Source organism: Rutidosis leptorrhynchoides, chromosome 2 (genome assembly GCF_046630445.1).
Source record: "Rutidosis leptorrhynchoides isolate AG116_Rl617_1_P2 chromosome 2, CSIRO_AGI_Rlap_v1, whole genome shotgun sequence".
NCBI classification, from domain to species: Eukaryota; Viridiplantae; Streptophyta; class Magnoliopsida; order Asterales; family Asteraceae; genus Rutidosis; species Rutidosis leptorrhynchoides.
Genome location: NC_092334.1, coordinates 468708113 through 468723753, shown reverse-complemented (window position 1 = coordinate 468723753; position 15641 = coordinate 468708113). Strand labels below are relative to the sequence as shown.

General features: G+C 33.0%; 2 protein-coding genes across 2 annotated transcripts; one reads left to right on the top strand and one right to left on the bottom strand.

Moving 5' to 3' along the window:
* Positions 1-3098: 3098 nt before the first annotated feature.
* LOC139889365 (uncharacterized) lies at positions 3099-14561 on the bottom strand. The gene is made up of 3 exons (XM_071872324.1): positions 14470-14561; positions 7755-7815; positions 3099-3821 (listed from the first exon to the last, which is right to left on the bottom strand). The coding sequence occupies exons 1-3, from the start codon at positions 14559-14561 to the stop codon at positions 3099-3101; spliced, it is 876 nt and encodes a 291-aa protein (XP_071728425.1).
* A 193-nt stretch (positions 14562-14754) lies between these two features.
* Positions 14755-15258, top strand: LOC139889364 (auxin-responsive protein SAUR71-like). The gene has a single exon (XM_071872323.1). The coding sequence runs from the start codon at positions 14755-14757 to the stop codon at positions 15256-15258; it is 504 nt and encodes a 167-aa protein (XP_071728424.1).
* Positions 15259-15641: the final 383 nt, after the last annotated feature.

Genomic DNA, 15641 nt, shown 5'->3' with positions numbered 1-15641 from the left:
AGCACAAACACAAACACATAATCTTTATGTACATAGTTGTATCTTTATTTGTTAGGGACTTGTGATCCTACAGTAACGCGGCGTGATCGGAGTAAAATTGAGCCGGCGTGATGGTTGCTTCACGGAAGAAGGTTGGTGCCGTGAGCGGGTCTAGCCCAATCAAAAGCTTCCATATGTATTACACTTTCTATTTTGATTTTAATATTTGGGTTTATTTTGATTTTTAATAATTTGAGTGTATTGTAAAATGATGAAGAAAATTTACAGGTGAAGAAGATACCAGATCTATATCTAGATTGATCTGTTGGTGATGAAGGGTGAAATAAAAGAAACGAATTTATATTTTTTTATCCCTAGACTTGGTATGAGTTTACAATTTAAACACTAAACTTGAAACAAATGAAAAATGCAACATAAATAAATATGTAAATAATATAATAACTAACAAAAATTATTTTAATTTTTAGGAAATTAATAAGGTAATTGTATTAGGAATTTTTAATTATCGTAATTTTTATTTTTTAGGACTTTTATAAATTGTATCCGTTTGATTTTAATTAATTTACGTGTGTTTTATAAAATTTTATTACTTATATATATGTTTAAGTATACAAATTAAAATAATAAACTCAAACAAAAAATGAAAAATAAAATAAAAATGTGAGACCAATAACCCTCATCACTTCCCCATCACGTCTACCATTACAAACTCCATCACCTCATCACCCCCATCATCTTTGCCACATCAGCACTATACCCCACAAAAACCCCCATCACCCCCCTCACCCCCATCACCATTAAAAAGAGTCTAATCGAATTTTGATTTGGTTTACTTGCTTCTGTCCTATTTCGTGCTTACATAAAAGTGTTCAAAATGACCATATAGTTTTCGGCATGCACATCATGGACATGTACTCATTATATATTTGTATTAATAAAAGTCTTGCTTTTATTAAAAAAAAAAACGTTACATTTAGTAGTATTTAGTAGTTTTATGTACTCATTATATATTTTTGTTTGTTTAATGTTGTTTCCAATGACCCGACCCGATTTAACCCGACATATTCAATTTTCTGTTTAACTAATTGAGTCTACTCAGAGATAGGGTCCACGGTTTGGTTAAAGGATGTGCCAATTAGTTTGTCTAGAAATTGGGGCGGGAGGACTTGCATTATTTTTTGTGATTACTATTCTTTAATGGGAGCTTTAATTTAGGGATGATTTGAAGTTCTTTTGGATCTACCTGTTAGGTTTTTGAATACCTAAAGAACCAAATGAGTCATCTCAACAATTGAAGTTTGTGGCTATAAATATACAGAATTTATTCTAATGGTAATTTTGTTTGAGTTCTTAATTTGAAATTAGGGTTCTTAAGTACTACTATTAATTATTTGTCTGTATCTATGAATTCTATGGGCTTGTATATTTCGAATTATATATTGTGCAACCTTCGAGTATACATGGTTAGATTCCTATGCTTATACTAGATTGATCAATTGTACCATTGTACCCATTCTAGCACTTGTTTAGTTTAACAAATCACTTGTAGAGGAAAAGACTAAGTTATTATTGCTTCATAATAAAGAAAAGAATTAATTACGCCAACCGTCCCAAAGTATACCATTAAGTTCACCTTGGACTTTAAAGTTTTATTTTTTCATGCTAACCGTTAATTTTTATTTGGCTTCACCTAGAACTAACTGGCATTAAGTCATTTGTTAGTTTGTGTCACTTGCGATACATACGAGGGTAGGATAGTTTTTGTGCTTTTATGTCTATTATAACATATAATGCCATTTGTTTTTATCTTAGCCAACCCGATTCACATTCTAATTTTCAATCGCAAACAATCTCAAAATATCAATTCATCTTCATCCTTATTCAGATGTTTCATTATTCAGATGTTTCAGTTGTTCTTCTAATGTACTATTCCATTCAAATGTTCAATTTAGTATGCAAGTTTTGGGTCGCGACACTTGTTTGTGCTAGTATGCAAGTTTTGTTTGTTACACTTTTTGAGCAAGTTATGTTTAAGTATGCATGTTCTGTGCAATTAATATATAAATAATAGTATTAGAAATTCGATGAAACAATTGCAGTTATAACATAAAAAAAAATTATTGAAACATTATAATATATTTGGTTCAAAGTAGGTGTATCCAAGCATGCATACTCAGTTCGTATAGTGTACGTCGGAACATCCATGGGTTGATCCAATTGGATCGAAGATATTAGGTTTTATTTGATATCGAAGGATATACGTGAATATGAAAATTTTAGATGATAACTAGCAAACGTGGGTTTGTTTATGCATTAGGCGGCAGTTATGTTATTGTTGTTTAACATACAATGACCAATCTTCTCATATTATTCAAACTAAAGATAGTGACGTAATGCAAGTTAGTTTTAGGGATGTATATGAAACCAAATAAAAACATTAAGGGTTAGCATGAAAAAAATAAAATTTTAGGACCGAGGTTGAAATTAATGGTAAACTTTAGGGACGTTTGGCGTAATCAAATCTAAATAAAATTATGTAAAGGTCGAAAGTATAATTGAGAAGTTAACACAAGGTGGAGGTGGGATATGGTAAATAAGAAAAGGATGAAAGTTTGCAAATAAATTATTTGGTGGTGTATGAAAAACTATTATGCAAAGATCAAAAGTATAATTGAGAAGTTAACGGGAGGTGGAGGTGGGATATGGTAAATAAGAGAAGGATAAAGGTGTTTAAATAATTTATTTGGTGGTGTATGGAATAAATGAAGGTGATAGAAGGATCACCTATCATTTATTTATATTTTTTTTTTTTTTGAAAAGCAAGATAATATATTATTAATAAAAATGGAGTTACAAGGCCCTATACATACCTATACATTGATGAAACGGAATTACAAAAAAGAGGCTATAAAGTCGCGGGTAACCAACGAATGCCAATAAAACTAAAGAGGAAATAAGAACTTGAAAGAAACAAGCCGGACTAGAGAGGATAATAGTGACGATCTAGCGCCAACAAAGTTACACAAACTAGTCCGATTAATCAAACCCTCAATAGAAGAAATGGAATCTGTGGGTTACACATAAGTGTTAGTAGAAGATTAGCTAATCCCAACACGGTGTGGAGAATCTGCAATGAAGAAGAAAGGATTTATAAGCCATTGATGCCACTCGATTAATTTCTTTTTACGTGATCTTTTAGAAATCCAACAATAACTTTGGGATTGTATTTCGGATAGAATCGATCCAGGGGACCACGTTTTTTTGGAGAAAACTTTCTGATTCCTATGTTTCCAAATTATGTAGCAAGTTATCCATTTGGTAGCTTGCCATAATGAAGAGCCGAAATTGTTGAGCGCGAACGGTTGATTATTGATAATGGCGTCGTTAAGATTGGAGATTAAAGAGACATCTTGGGCCCACCAATCAAGAACAAATTTCCATATGAGTGCCGTTTTTGGACAATAACTGAGGATATGTTCGGTGGTTTCAATATCCGATTCACATAAAGGGCATAAAGTGGAATCGAGATCAATGCCCCTTTTGTCAATTTCGAATCGAACCGGGATCTTTTTTTGAATGGCTCGCCAGATGAAGATATATACTTTTTTCGGAAGAAGTTTGTTATGGGGAATCGATAAGCTTAAAGCGTTACTCCCTAACTTTAGAGAGTTGATCAAAAGTGTCAAAGATTTGGCGGTGAAAATTCCTGTGGGATATAGATTGTATTTCCAGGAGTCTTGCCTGTCGGATAAAGTTACGGAAGATATAATGTTGTTTAATTCCATGAGGTCGTTTGTAGCCCGACCACTAGGAGGCCTTGACTAACACCAATTACCAAATGAGGACCCATTGCAATGTGTAATTCTTTCAGCGATTGAAGCATCTTTATTTGTCTCAAGCATGTATAATCTGTGAAAAAGCGTGCTAAATCGTTCCAAGCCAAACCATGCGTCATTCTAAAAATTGATGGAGGCGCCATTCCCGAGACATTTTGAGATGGAAGAGGAGAATGAGGCGACCTGAAATATTCCTGCAAGAAACGTTAGATTCCAACCCCCCCCCCCCCCCCCCCCCCCCGTAGATACTGGTAATAATTTTTACCCAAAGTGCGTGTTTCTCATTTTTGAAGCGCCACCACCATTTACATAGTAGTGAGCTGTTTTTATTTATATTAAAAATAATTTAAACTTGAATATCATAACTAGGGATGGTAATGGATTGGATGTGGATCGGATGATGTCGTATCGATATCCATATTTATTTAAGTTTGTTCATCCATATCCATATTCATATTCGTTTAATTTCAGTTCATCCATCCATATCCATATCCACTAGACTAAGTGGGTTAATAGATATTCATTAGATAAAACGTTATAATATTTTCTAATATGCGATTACAACAAAAATGTAGTATTTAAAAAATAAATATAACATCGATAGGTCTACATAGTGGTAGCGTTGCAACTTGTTGGTTATTAGCTGCTCGATTCAATTTGTAATGGTGTCGTTATATTTCAATAGATGCGCACATGTAACAGACAGTGTTTGTTGGTTTTGGGTACAGATCAAATCTCAATTGTTCATATTATGTAATTTGTTGGATCGTTTTGATATATATATATATATATATATATATATATATATATATATATATATATATATATATATATATATATATACACACACACACACATATATATACATTGTTATAAAGCGTGTGTCAATAATCTTACGTGTTAATTTTTTAATTAATCTGAATTAAATATACAGACATGTCATTTTCTCAATTAAATTTGTATACGTGTTATTTCTTAATTAATTTAAATTAAATAATTAATATTAAAAATTATATTATAAGTAAATATATTAATTAATTATATTATTATATTATATATAATATCATATTATGGTGGATACATACAAATCTTAGATAAAGGCAATAGACCATAAGTGAATATTAATTATTATTATTTATATACTAAATGGAGTCCGAATTTTGGTCGTCCCAAACCCTAAAAAAAACCCCAAAACGACGTGGCCAAAAAATATCAAACCCCCCAAATTACCATATTAACTATTAGACAAAAATAGTGAATAGTACCAGGGGTATTTTCGTCATTTCGCCTTTTTTAACTAACTTCCACTTTGCCAAAAAAACCCGGTCACACTTTGTTCAAACATTAAAACCGGCCCCCCAAACAGGGGGATAAAGTGTCAAATCAACATTTTCATAAAAAATCTTAAATAAACTCCACACAAATATTCAACGAGTCATATCTTCTCGCTCGCAACGAGTTAAATTTTTCCGGCATCATCGTTAAACTCGAAATAATTTTACTAACACAATGTCACTAACTATACGCAAAACGGATTCTTTTTAAAAAATGCTAAATATTTGGGGTACTTTTCATACACGTTGATTTTGCGTTAAATTTTTAAAAGTCGACAATTCCATAGCGAAACGCTGAGATGCACATATTTTGTTAATTTAAAATAACATTTAAATCTTTCATGGGTTATACCTTTTAGTTCGACTCGAGTTGCGCTTCAACGACATCATCATTAGCCACGAAATAATTTTACGAACTAAACGCAATAAAATACATTGAAAACCGAACCCCCGGCGTGAAACGAGGGTTCGAAAACTAGTTTAACTCTATTTACAACTCCAACCCCCAAAACAAGGGGGTAAAATGTAAAACCCCAAATTTAAAAAAAAAAAAAAAAAAAAAAAAAAAAAAAAAACTAACTTCACCCGACTTTTTTACGGGCCCTATCTTCCCGATCGCTGCGAGTTAAATTTTTTGACATCACCGTTCAACACGGAATAATTTTACGAACACAACTTAACTAGCTACGCGTGAAACGGACTATTTTTAAAAAATGTAAATATTTCGGGCTACTTTTTATCATATACATACAGGTATACTAAACAACTCAAACTAACCACCTCGTATCGATAGTTCTGATCCCTTCTCTACGAGATTTTTCCGGCGTAAAAACGCGTGGTAGATTATGTATACTAGGAACTAACCAAATGTTTTCAAAAATACCCGTAGCAACGCGTTTTAAATTCTGTAAATATATAACGCTACCTTAAATATGAATATGGAACTCGAAAGGCCCCGTCGCATCGCGCGGGCTGGTATTTTTCTCCTGTATTTGTTTATGGTGGATAAGAACGGCGATTTTTGGTATTTTTCTCCTGTATTTGTTTATGGTGGATAAGAACAGCGATTTTTTGGCATTAGTAGATCATTTATTTCAACGACCTTCATCATTTGCACGTATCACACACGTTCAGACAGAAACCCGAACCCGATCGACGCTACCTGAGAACATATTCATTCGGGCAGTGTTTCTAGGTAGAGGTCCGTGAACGAATCCGGTAAAACCTCCCTATAGGGTCAATATATACCACCATTATTGGTGTTCAATTGTTTTAAAGTAAATCATGTCATCCATAAGGATCGAACCCATGACCTCTCCCTATCCATGACACAAAGTACATGGGCGAACCGTTGGGATATGCCCGCAAGTTCTCTTTTAATTAATTATTATTATTTGTCTATAACGATAACATCAGATTTATCGGTATTTATCTATTTTAATTAAATCTTTATATTTATTTTAGATACAATTTGAGTTTTTACCATACCATATAAAAATAGACTAGTTAAAGACCCGCGAATTCGCGGGTTTCTTTATAAAAAAAAATGTATACCAACTTAACATTGGAGCAATTATGATGAGATCGATTAATATACTTGATGTATAATTAAGAAGAACTTCCGTCCGCAGGCTTTTCAAAGGATTTTATCATACGAAAGTAGAAATGGGTTTTTTTTTATGAGTATGTGAGTACTACTATGAGCTCGTCCGTTGAACGTAGGTTGTAAAAGTACGTTTTTTTTGCAAATGTCAAATATATATAACAATGACATAAATGCATATTAGGATGAAGTTTGTTGCTGGTGTATTAGTAAAATAAATAAGCTCAGGAGACCAAAAGATATATACTTGCTACCAATAGTGTTCTAAAAAACAGATAACACACTTATGTTAATATGACAAACAAATAATCCGCCTGTTGCATAAAAATCAACTTGTGTTGTTACATACCTACATAATAAGAAACATTAACATTTTACAAACCAAACAGTACATGTATCTCCAAACAACTCTGATGAAAGGTCAAAGGAAAGCCATCACAATATGTCAAATCCCCACCGTCATCACATATTCAACACGTATCATCATTCGGATCATCACCAAGATCCATAAACATCCATGTTGTAAAAACCATTTCTTTCTAACTCACCTTGTTTATTTCACGCGTCATTTAGACTGCATCAATGATTTACCCGATTTCAAAACAATATTCAAAAACGATTGCCTAAGTTTACTTCCAGCATGCGCCTCAAACTTCGAAATAGTTACAAACTTGCTACAACGATCGCAATGTATTCCATCTTTTGTGAAATATCCTATTAAATAAAACATATATACATAAAATCGTAATCAGGAGTTTTCAATCACATTAAATAATTTGCAAATATTCGAGATAATAGAAGAGAACAGATTTCAAAGATTCTAAATAATCAAAAACGTTACCTGAATGAACTGATGATTTCTACATCGGGAATCAAACCTATCTTGGCGCTTCATCCGAGCAGTCAAGTCTGCCATTTTTTAGTCCTAATTGTTTAAGATTGAAAGGTCTGTCATTCTTTGTAAAGATGAAATTTGCTTACATTTTGGGCTACTTCCAGTTCTCGCTCAGCATCTACAACTGTCACATCTTTATAAGACCCACTGAAAATTACATCTTTCAAAAGTTAGATTCAAAAATTGAGACTCGAGTTATAATTTGTTAAAAGGTGTACATCAGGAGTTATGATTTATAGAATATGTTTTATCTCTGGGACACAAAGATTATCAGTAATCCATATAAATATAACCTCAAAGGCCATTTGAGAAGAACACTTGTTAATCCTGATACATAACTTTTCACTTGAAACAAACATATATTGAATGAAATAATTTATACGTATATGTACAGTCTAACTCACCAACATGCGGAGACTTAATTCCTTCACATAACATATGGATGAAAAGATCCTCATAAATGAGTAGAAAGCTTAAAACAGCTTAACATACAATCTAATATGATGTCGAAGATGACTTTATAAGTACCTTAAATCGAAAGCAATTCAAAACCAATAAAACATATAATACATACATACATACATCGAAAGTGAAACGTGAATATATATTCGAAAAGGGGTTTAGTGAGAATACACCGACCGAAAAAACCTGGTGACCGTCATGAAGCGTATTGGCCCATTATGAAATATAAAAATTACACCTGACAATTGAGACCCGTACTCTCAAATTTGGGTCAGCCCAAAACCGTTTTGACCCATTTGACCCATGACCAAATTCAACCCAAAAATGTTTTGACCCATTACCTATTTCAACTCAAAACCATTTTGACCCGTTGCCCAACCCGACCCATCCTGACCCGTTTGTCAGGTTAAAAATACAACATTCGGGAAATTGCAGTTATTTAAGAAATTAACAGTTAAGATGACAAAAATAGCATTTTTTTCTAATAAAGTATAGTGATTAGTTAATAAGTAATCACTATTAAAAAGCAAATCAGTTATTGTAAAAGACTAAACTAACCTCATGACCACCACTCATGGTGTCATGTCTGATGTCTTGCACATCTTCTGATCTTTCTTCCAAATCTTCGTAACAAACTCCATCTTAAAACGTCTTTTTCAATAGTTCTTCTGACCGGAATAGTCCATTCGGGACATCATCCAAATTCTGACAGAATTGAATCATCTCATATATTTCATTACTTGAGCTATGCCCCTTTGGTTTTTCAGATGGTTCGCCTGTTATTTAATAACGTTACCTTAACCATTACATTCATAAAATCAAAACTTCAATGGAGCACATTAAATCTTAACTTTTATTATTCATATACATAAACTACTAACATTTATGTATAAGCTCTAATCTCTACATATATTTTAATCTCTACATATACATATATATCAATATGTATTTGAGTTATTAGTAGTAAATACCAATGGCTTTTGTCGTTTAAGTTTAAAATGATCAAATACTGGTTGAAGATGAGAAACAACACAATTATTAAATCACCATCAAGAGACTGTTACCACATAAAAGAAAACAGACCCGTATCGTCAAAACTCATAAATAAACAACAAAAAAAGAGTCAAGAAAGCAAAAAGTCAACCTGTATGGTCTTGACTCTCATCTTTGTCAACTCTTCCATTGCCCTGAATATTTGTTCATTTAATGAAACAAATTCAACATTTGAGATGATCGGTATGAAATATAGAAACAATTAGGGGTTTAAAAATAGGAAAGCACGGCATATTTACTTTAATACTTGCAGTGGTTATGTCCCATCTCGGTAAGTAGTTACTTAAGCGAGCTAGCTACCCTTGCTTCAATCGCTTCGCGCTTGTCACCAATTGATTGAAGTTAATGTGCCATCCCACAATCAATAATCGCAATAAAAACTAATCTGCAGATGGCAAAACAAACGGAAAGAACAGTAATATATAAGATTACCTTTCAGCAGCAAAATTCCAGAAGCAACTAAAATATTAAACCCCTAATAATCATGCAGTCAAATTTGAAGAACACTAATGCAATACACCACAAAAATAATAAACTGAATATTTACCAAATAGCTATAACCATGACGATGAAATATCAGTGGATATAAAAAAAGATAGCAGAAGACCAAACATCAATAGCAGCAAATGATTTAAAAAAAAAGAAAGGGACAATCTCAGTCATTTTCACATACGATATGTAACTTTGTTTACTTCAATCTCATTGATTTTCATATTTATTATATATCTTGTTGCATCAGGTTTTTCATATTAATATACCATACAAACAATATGAAAAAAAATCAATTTTAACATCCTAACTTCCGTTTTGTACATGACGAAAAAAGTATATATCAATTATCATTATTAATTATGAATCCTTAGGTCCTAATAAAAATTAACGATTAAGTAACACAAAGAATTCTTCAACAATTTATACTTACAACCGAAAAATCGACTCATGAATATTGGTTCACTTCTAGATTGCCTGAAGTACAAATCGTAGAGATGCAAAGATGATTCCGCCAGACCTGATTCAAAAATTTGATACACACATTTGTTTTGAACATTCTTCATGTTAGATTAATATCTGTAACATCCCGCATTTTTTCGTTAAATTATTTTAACGTCCGTCTTTTTATTTTAATAATATCCTTCGTAACTAAATTCGTATCCTCCGTTAGCTAACATTCTTAATATTTTTTCGTTATTGGATTTTAACATCCTCCGTTAATACGCGTTTTAAAATATTCCGTTTAGGTAATTCCCGCACCCGACTACACACGCGAGGGACTAATCTCGCCACTCGGGCAAACTTTTCTAACTAGTAACCCACCATCCACCACCAACCTCCCATTTCTCTCTATCTCTTTTTTTTACTTCCCTTTTATGCTCTCAAAACCTTCAAACACAAAATCATCATCCAAATTCGATTTAGGAAGCTAGCAACAAAATAAATTACATATTCGTGATCCTCTCTTCATCCTCTTCATTTTGGTACCAACTTCATCTCGTTTGGGTAACATTTCTAAAACTCTAGATTTCTCTAAATTCGTGTTTTTGACTTGAAATGATGTTAGTTAGTGTCTATGGCTCATTGTGATGTCGTGTATGTAAATTGTATGCTCGATCTTGTTATTTGGTGTAACTAGCATGAACACTTGAAATGAGTTAGTTTAATCTTTGATTTTGATTGATTAAATGTTGTTAGATGTTAAACCCATTGTGTTAAAAGTGTTATTAGCATCGTTAGCTTCGTTTTGGTATGTTGGATGATATGAAAACCTTGCGTTAACATGATTATTGATTTTGTGATTCTTAATTAGGGTTTGATGAACCTTAAAAAGAACTTTTGATGCATTGAATGCTTGTTAATGTTGTTAGTAAGTGTTTAGTTGCAATGTACGTTTAATTACCTTCGAAACGGCATATCGTATGTGTAGATTGGACTACCGAATCATGAAATGAAGTTGTGAACTTGAAACTTGGAAAACGAACTCTAAATGATCACTTGACGAGAATTCGGTTATTGTAAATGATAAACTCGATTGATGATATGTGGTTAGTTGTATCCTTTGTCAAAATACCTTCCCGATGATATAGGATACATGTTTTGATTGTTTGCGGGTCATAAATTGGGATTGTTTGAGTTTTGGTTCGTGCATTTCTTTGTTGCAGCAAAACAGGGCCTGGATACAGATCTGGACGCCGTCCAGATCTTGGACGCCGTCCAGCCCTTCAGACTTGGACGCCGTCCAGTCTTTTGGACGCCGTCCAGTACTTCAATACTGGACGCCGTCCAGCCATTTTGGACGCCGTCCAGATGGCCTATCAGGTGCTGTCCAATTTGGTCGTTTTTCGATTAATTCTAACTATGCTACGCACCTCCGATTAACATGAAACTTGACTAACATGCTTATATATGATTAAAAACCTCAGAAAAATAGTTCGGGACCCGACCCAAACGTGTTGACTTTTTCATTGACTTTGACCCGACCAAGTTTGACTTTTAGCCAAACTTAACCGAATACTTATGCAATCTCTCTAACTTGCTTCTATACTTGTATCTTGCATGAAACTTGACAATTTGATTCACATGCTACTTAATCGAGTCGTAACGAGCCATAGGACTAATTGAACATCTTTGACCTATCGTGTTTACCGTTATTGATACAACCTATTGTTTAGGTCAAGACTAGCATTGTTCTTTGCACACGTTTACTTGTTGAAGTACTTTACTACTCGTGCACTCAAGGTGAGATCATAGTCCCACTTTTACTCTTTTGAATTTACATTTGGGATGAGAAAACATAAACGTTTCTTTTTACTAAGTGAACACAAGTACAGGAAAACAAACATTCTACATACTAGTTTAGAACTAAATCCTCAATTCAATTATCATTAGTTACACTTGCCGGGTGTAAGCGTGAACTTATGTTATGTGGATCCATATGGGTTTGACAAACCCTCATTCAGACGGTTCGCTACCGTCTACGAATGAAATATATTTTCGAGAATCAGTGTATGTTCTAACACTAAGGTGATGAGGTTCAATGGGAGAAATGTTAAGCATTGATAATTGGGTGCTCGTGAAACAAATTTTGGAATGGTTAACTATTATTTCGATGTTGCAAATCTTGTGGTTCAATCTACTTATTTACTCACTTACTTACTTAAACCTATGATTTCACCAACGTTTTCGTTGACAGATTTCTATGTTTTTCTCAGGTCTTTGAACGATATGTGTTACATGCTTCCGCTCATTATTTTGATACTTGCTTTGGATGTCGAGTATTTATGCATACATGGAGCATCTTTTGGCTACTTTTAAATTGTGTCGCATAGGTTTCATTTGTACTTATAACTTTGTAACGTAACTTTTGGATGAACAATTCTTGTAAACTAGGGAACAATCTTTACTTTTGCAATGAATGCGACATATTTTGGTCAAACGTTATTTTAAAGACTTATGACCACGTAACGGGACCTAAGTAGTCGGCGCCGTCAAATGACGATTTTGTCGGGTCGCTACAATATCGATCGTTAAAATCCGTTTATTGGTGGCCGCTGAAAATGGATTAGAGATGGAAATTTTGAGAGGATGATTCAGCAGTGTTTTTTTCATGGAGTGGGTGAAAGTTTGAACCCTAGAAACTATTGAGCGTAAATGACCCCTAATCTGATTTTTGATACTCCGTATGGAAAAAGTAAATAAGGGTATAACTGACTTTTAAAAAAGACTCTTAAAAATTATTAGTAATTGATTTTCGAGAATCAAATCAATGGTTAGATCTGATGTACCATATAGATCCAGTGGATAGGATTTAATTTGAAAGCTTAATTTGAATAATTATTTCACAATTAAGCTTTTCTTTTAATAAGAAGAGAGAAGAGAGATACGCACTCCAGTTAAAGAAACATATATTATGTTTATATAATGATTGAACTGCAACTTAAGTTTTCACCGTGGATATGTATGCCTAGTAATATATAAGTTTTTTCATTCATTGTCATCGGTTAATAGGTAAATTTTTTACACTATCGTGTTTAGTGTTTTATCGATTATTTTTTAATTAAAATTAAAATGATTATGTAGTAATTCTTATAGATACATATATATGTGTCTGCTCAGATTTTTTTGAGATTTTGACATAATGAAATTATTTTGTATTAAAAACATATGCAATTAGAGATGTACATTATTTAAAACCATTTTCACAAGCTCATATTTGGTGTTTTATCGATTATCTGTCAATTAAAGTTAAAATGGTTTCAACGGACTGGCTGATAATCTATGCATTAGTTTTCAGTTTTAATGTTTTCGATACAAATATTATCAGTGATAAAGAGTTTTTTTTAATTGTAATTGTATTCTACATTTGATAAGTATTAATACCAACGTTATCAAATATTAAACAATTGTCGTGCAACGCACGTGCTCATATATTCAGAAAAAAAACTGTAAGAATAAGGTAGATATTTACTTGTTCGTATACTAAGACTATTCATAACCCTGACTGTGATGTCAGAGTCGAATTATGCATTTTTTGTGAAAAAATAAGTTTTTTAACTATGACTGTATTTGATATTCGATAACTCAAAAGGTCAAGTTTTTGTGTCAAATATTGGTAGAGTGATGTGGTAAAAGCTGATTTAAAATTAAATAGGAAAAAATATATTAATTATTAAAATATATTAAATATTAATATTAAATTCTTAAAATCATTCATTAGTTACTGAAATCATTTGACCCTCCGTCACTCTTTTAACTAACGGAACCCTCTGTCACTTTTTGTTGCTGTGATAATGGCGTCACATGCTGTCAAGCTTGTCTAACTCATCTCACGCCTCCAATTTGACACTGGGATAAGATTAGTCTAATCAATTTACGGAGTATTTAACAACATGATTAAGAACGACACATTGGTATTCCTACCTGTACCTTCCCTCCTATTTGAATTTCTTAAAATATGTTTATGATTTCGTTGATAAAAATAAAAATAAACACCAATGACCATCATCCTTCTATAAGTTTGAACCACTATCAATCAAATTATTACTAATAAAATGTTTATTAAAATAATTTTTGAAATTAGATCACTCTAGAGAAAAAAACAATCATATATAACCGCATGACTTGGATCGTTGACAATGCCAACAATATACTGTATTAGTTTAGACAATAACAGAAGTTTATATGATGTCATGACTCTCAATCTAAACCGGGTTAATACCCGGTTCAGCTCTCAACTCATTATTTCAACTCTTGATTCTATAAAATCTCTCAAATTTTTACACAAACCAATACCACTCCACAATTTCCATGACCCAATCTTCAATCTTAATTCCTTCCCAAATGTTCATCATGACCATCAAAACACAACCCGGTACCCGATCCATGTTTGATTTAGCCTATGATAGAGGATAGATTTCAATTTTCACATCATATCACAAAATCCCTTAAATCACTCATTCAACATTTTGTATATATTTACAAGTCGTGTACATCTGAATAAAAATACTCCTAGCCCGTTAACCAACAGGTTGTGTCCTCAAGTGTGTGTCAATATTTGTTATTGATTAATTACTAATAATGGAATCGGTCAAGAGCAAGAAGAACTTTCTTGCGAAAACATGGAAACGTTGTCGATCGTTCCAACATAGTCGTAGTCGCAACAACGTTGGTGAATTAGCCAAGAGCAAATCATGGAACGGGAAAGAGATGAAAAAGAAGACGAAAATGGCGCCAGAAGGGTTTGTCCCGGTATATGTGGGTCCAGAGAAACAACGATTCGCAATCAAAACTAAATACATTAATCATCCTTTATTCGTGATGCTTTTAGAAGATGCGGAAACCGAATATGGTACACATGGTGATGGACCGATATCGCTACCTTGTGATGTTGATTTGTTCTACAAAGTGTTGGCGGAAATGGAGGTTAAAGATGTGCAACCTCTTGGATGGAGCTTTGCGTATGGATCGTGTAGTCCGTTTAATCCTAGCCGTCGGTTGGAATGTAATGAACATCGGATCATGGGGAAAGGGTATGGTTCTTATGAAGCTTTAACACCTTCGAGCTTCATTAAGATGAATTGATTAATTAATTACTTAGTTTATTGATTATTGATTAAGCTTTATTATAAGTGATTAGTACGAGTAATATATATCTCGTGTTTATGCTTGATTTCTAGTCTATTGGAATGTTAATTCATGTGTGCAACAGTGCAAGTATGCAAGCATTTTGAGAATTTCGAAAGGGGTGGTTGAATGGTTGGATGCTTGGGAATTTTCAAAGGAGACCCAGGTTTAATTCCCACCAACCTCACTTTGGGGCCTTGTATTTCAAAAAAAAAAAAGCATTTTGAGTCTGGAATTGCATAATTACTTGTACGAAAGTGATTAATGTCAAATCGTTCGCCTAATGCTTTTATTTTAATTTATTCTGTTTCCATTAAATTGTGTGTATGATCATGGACGAT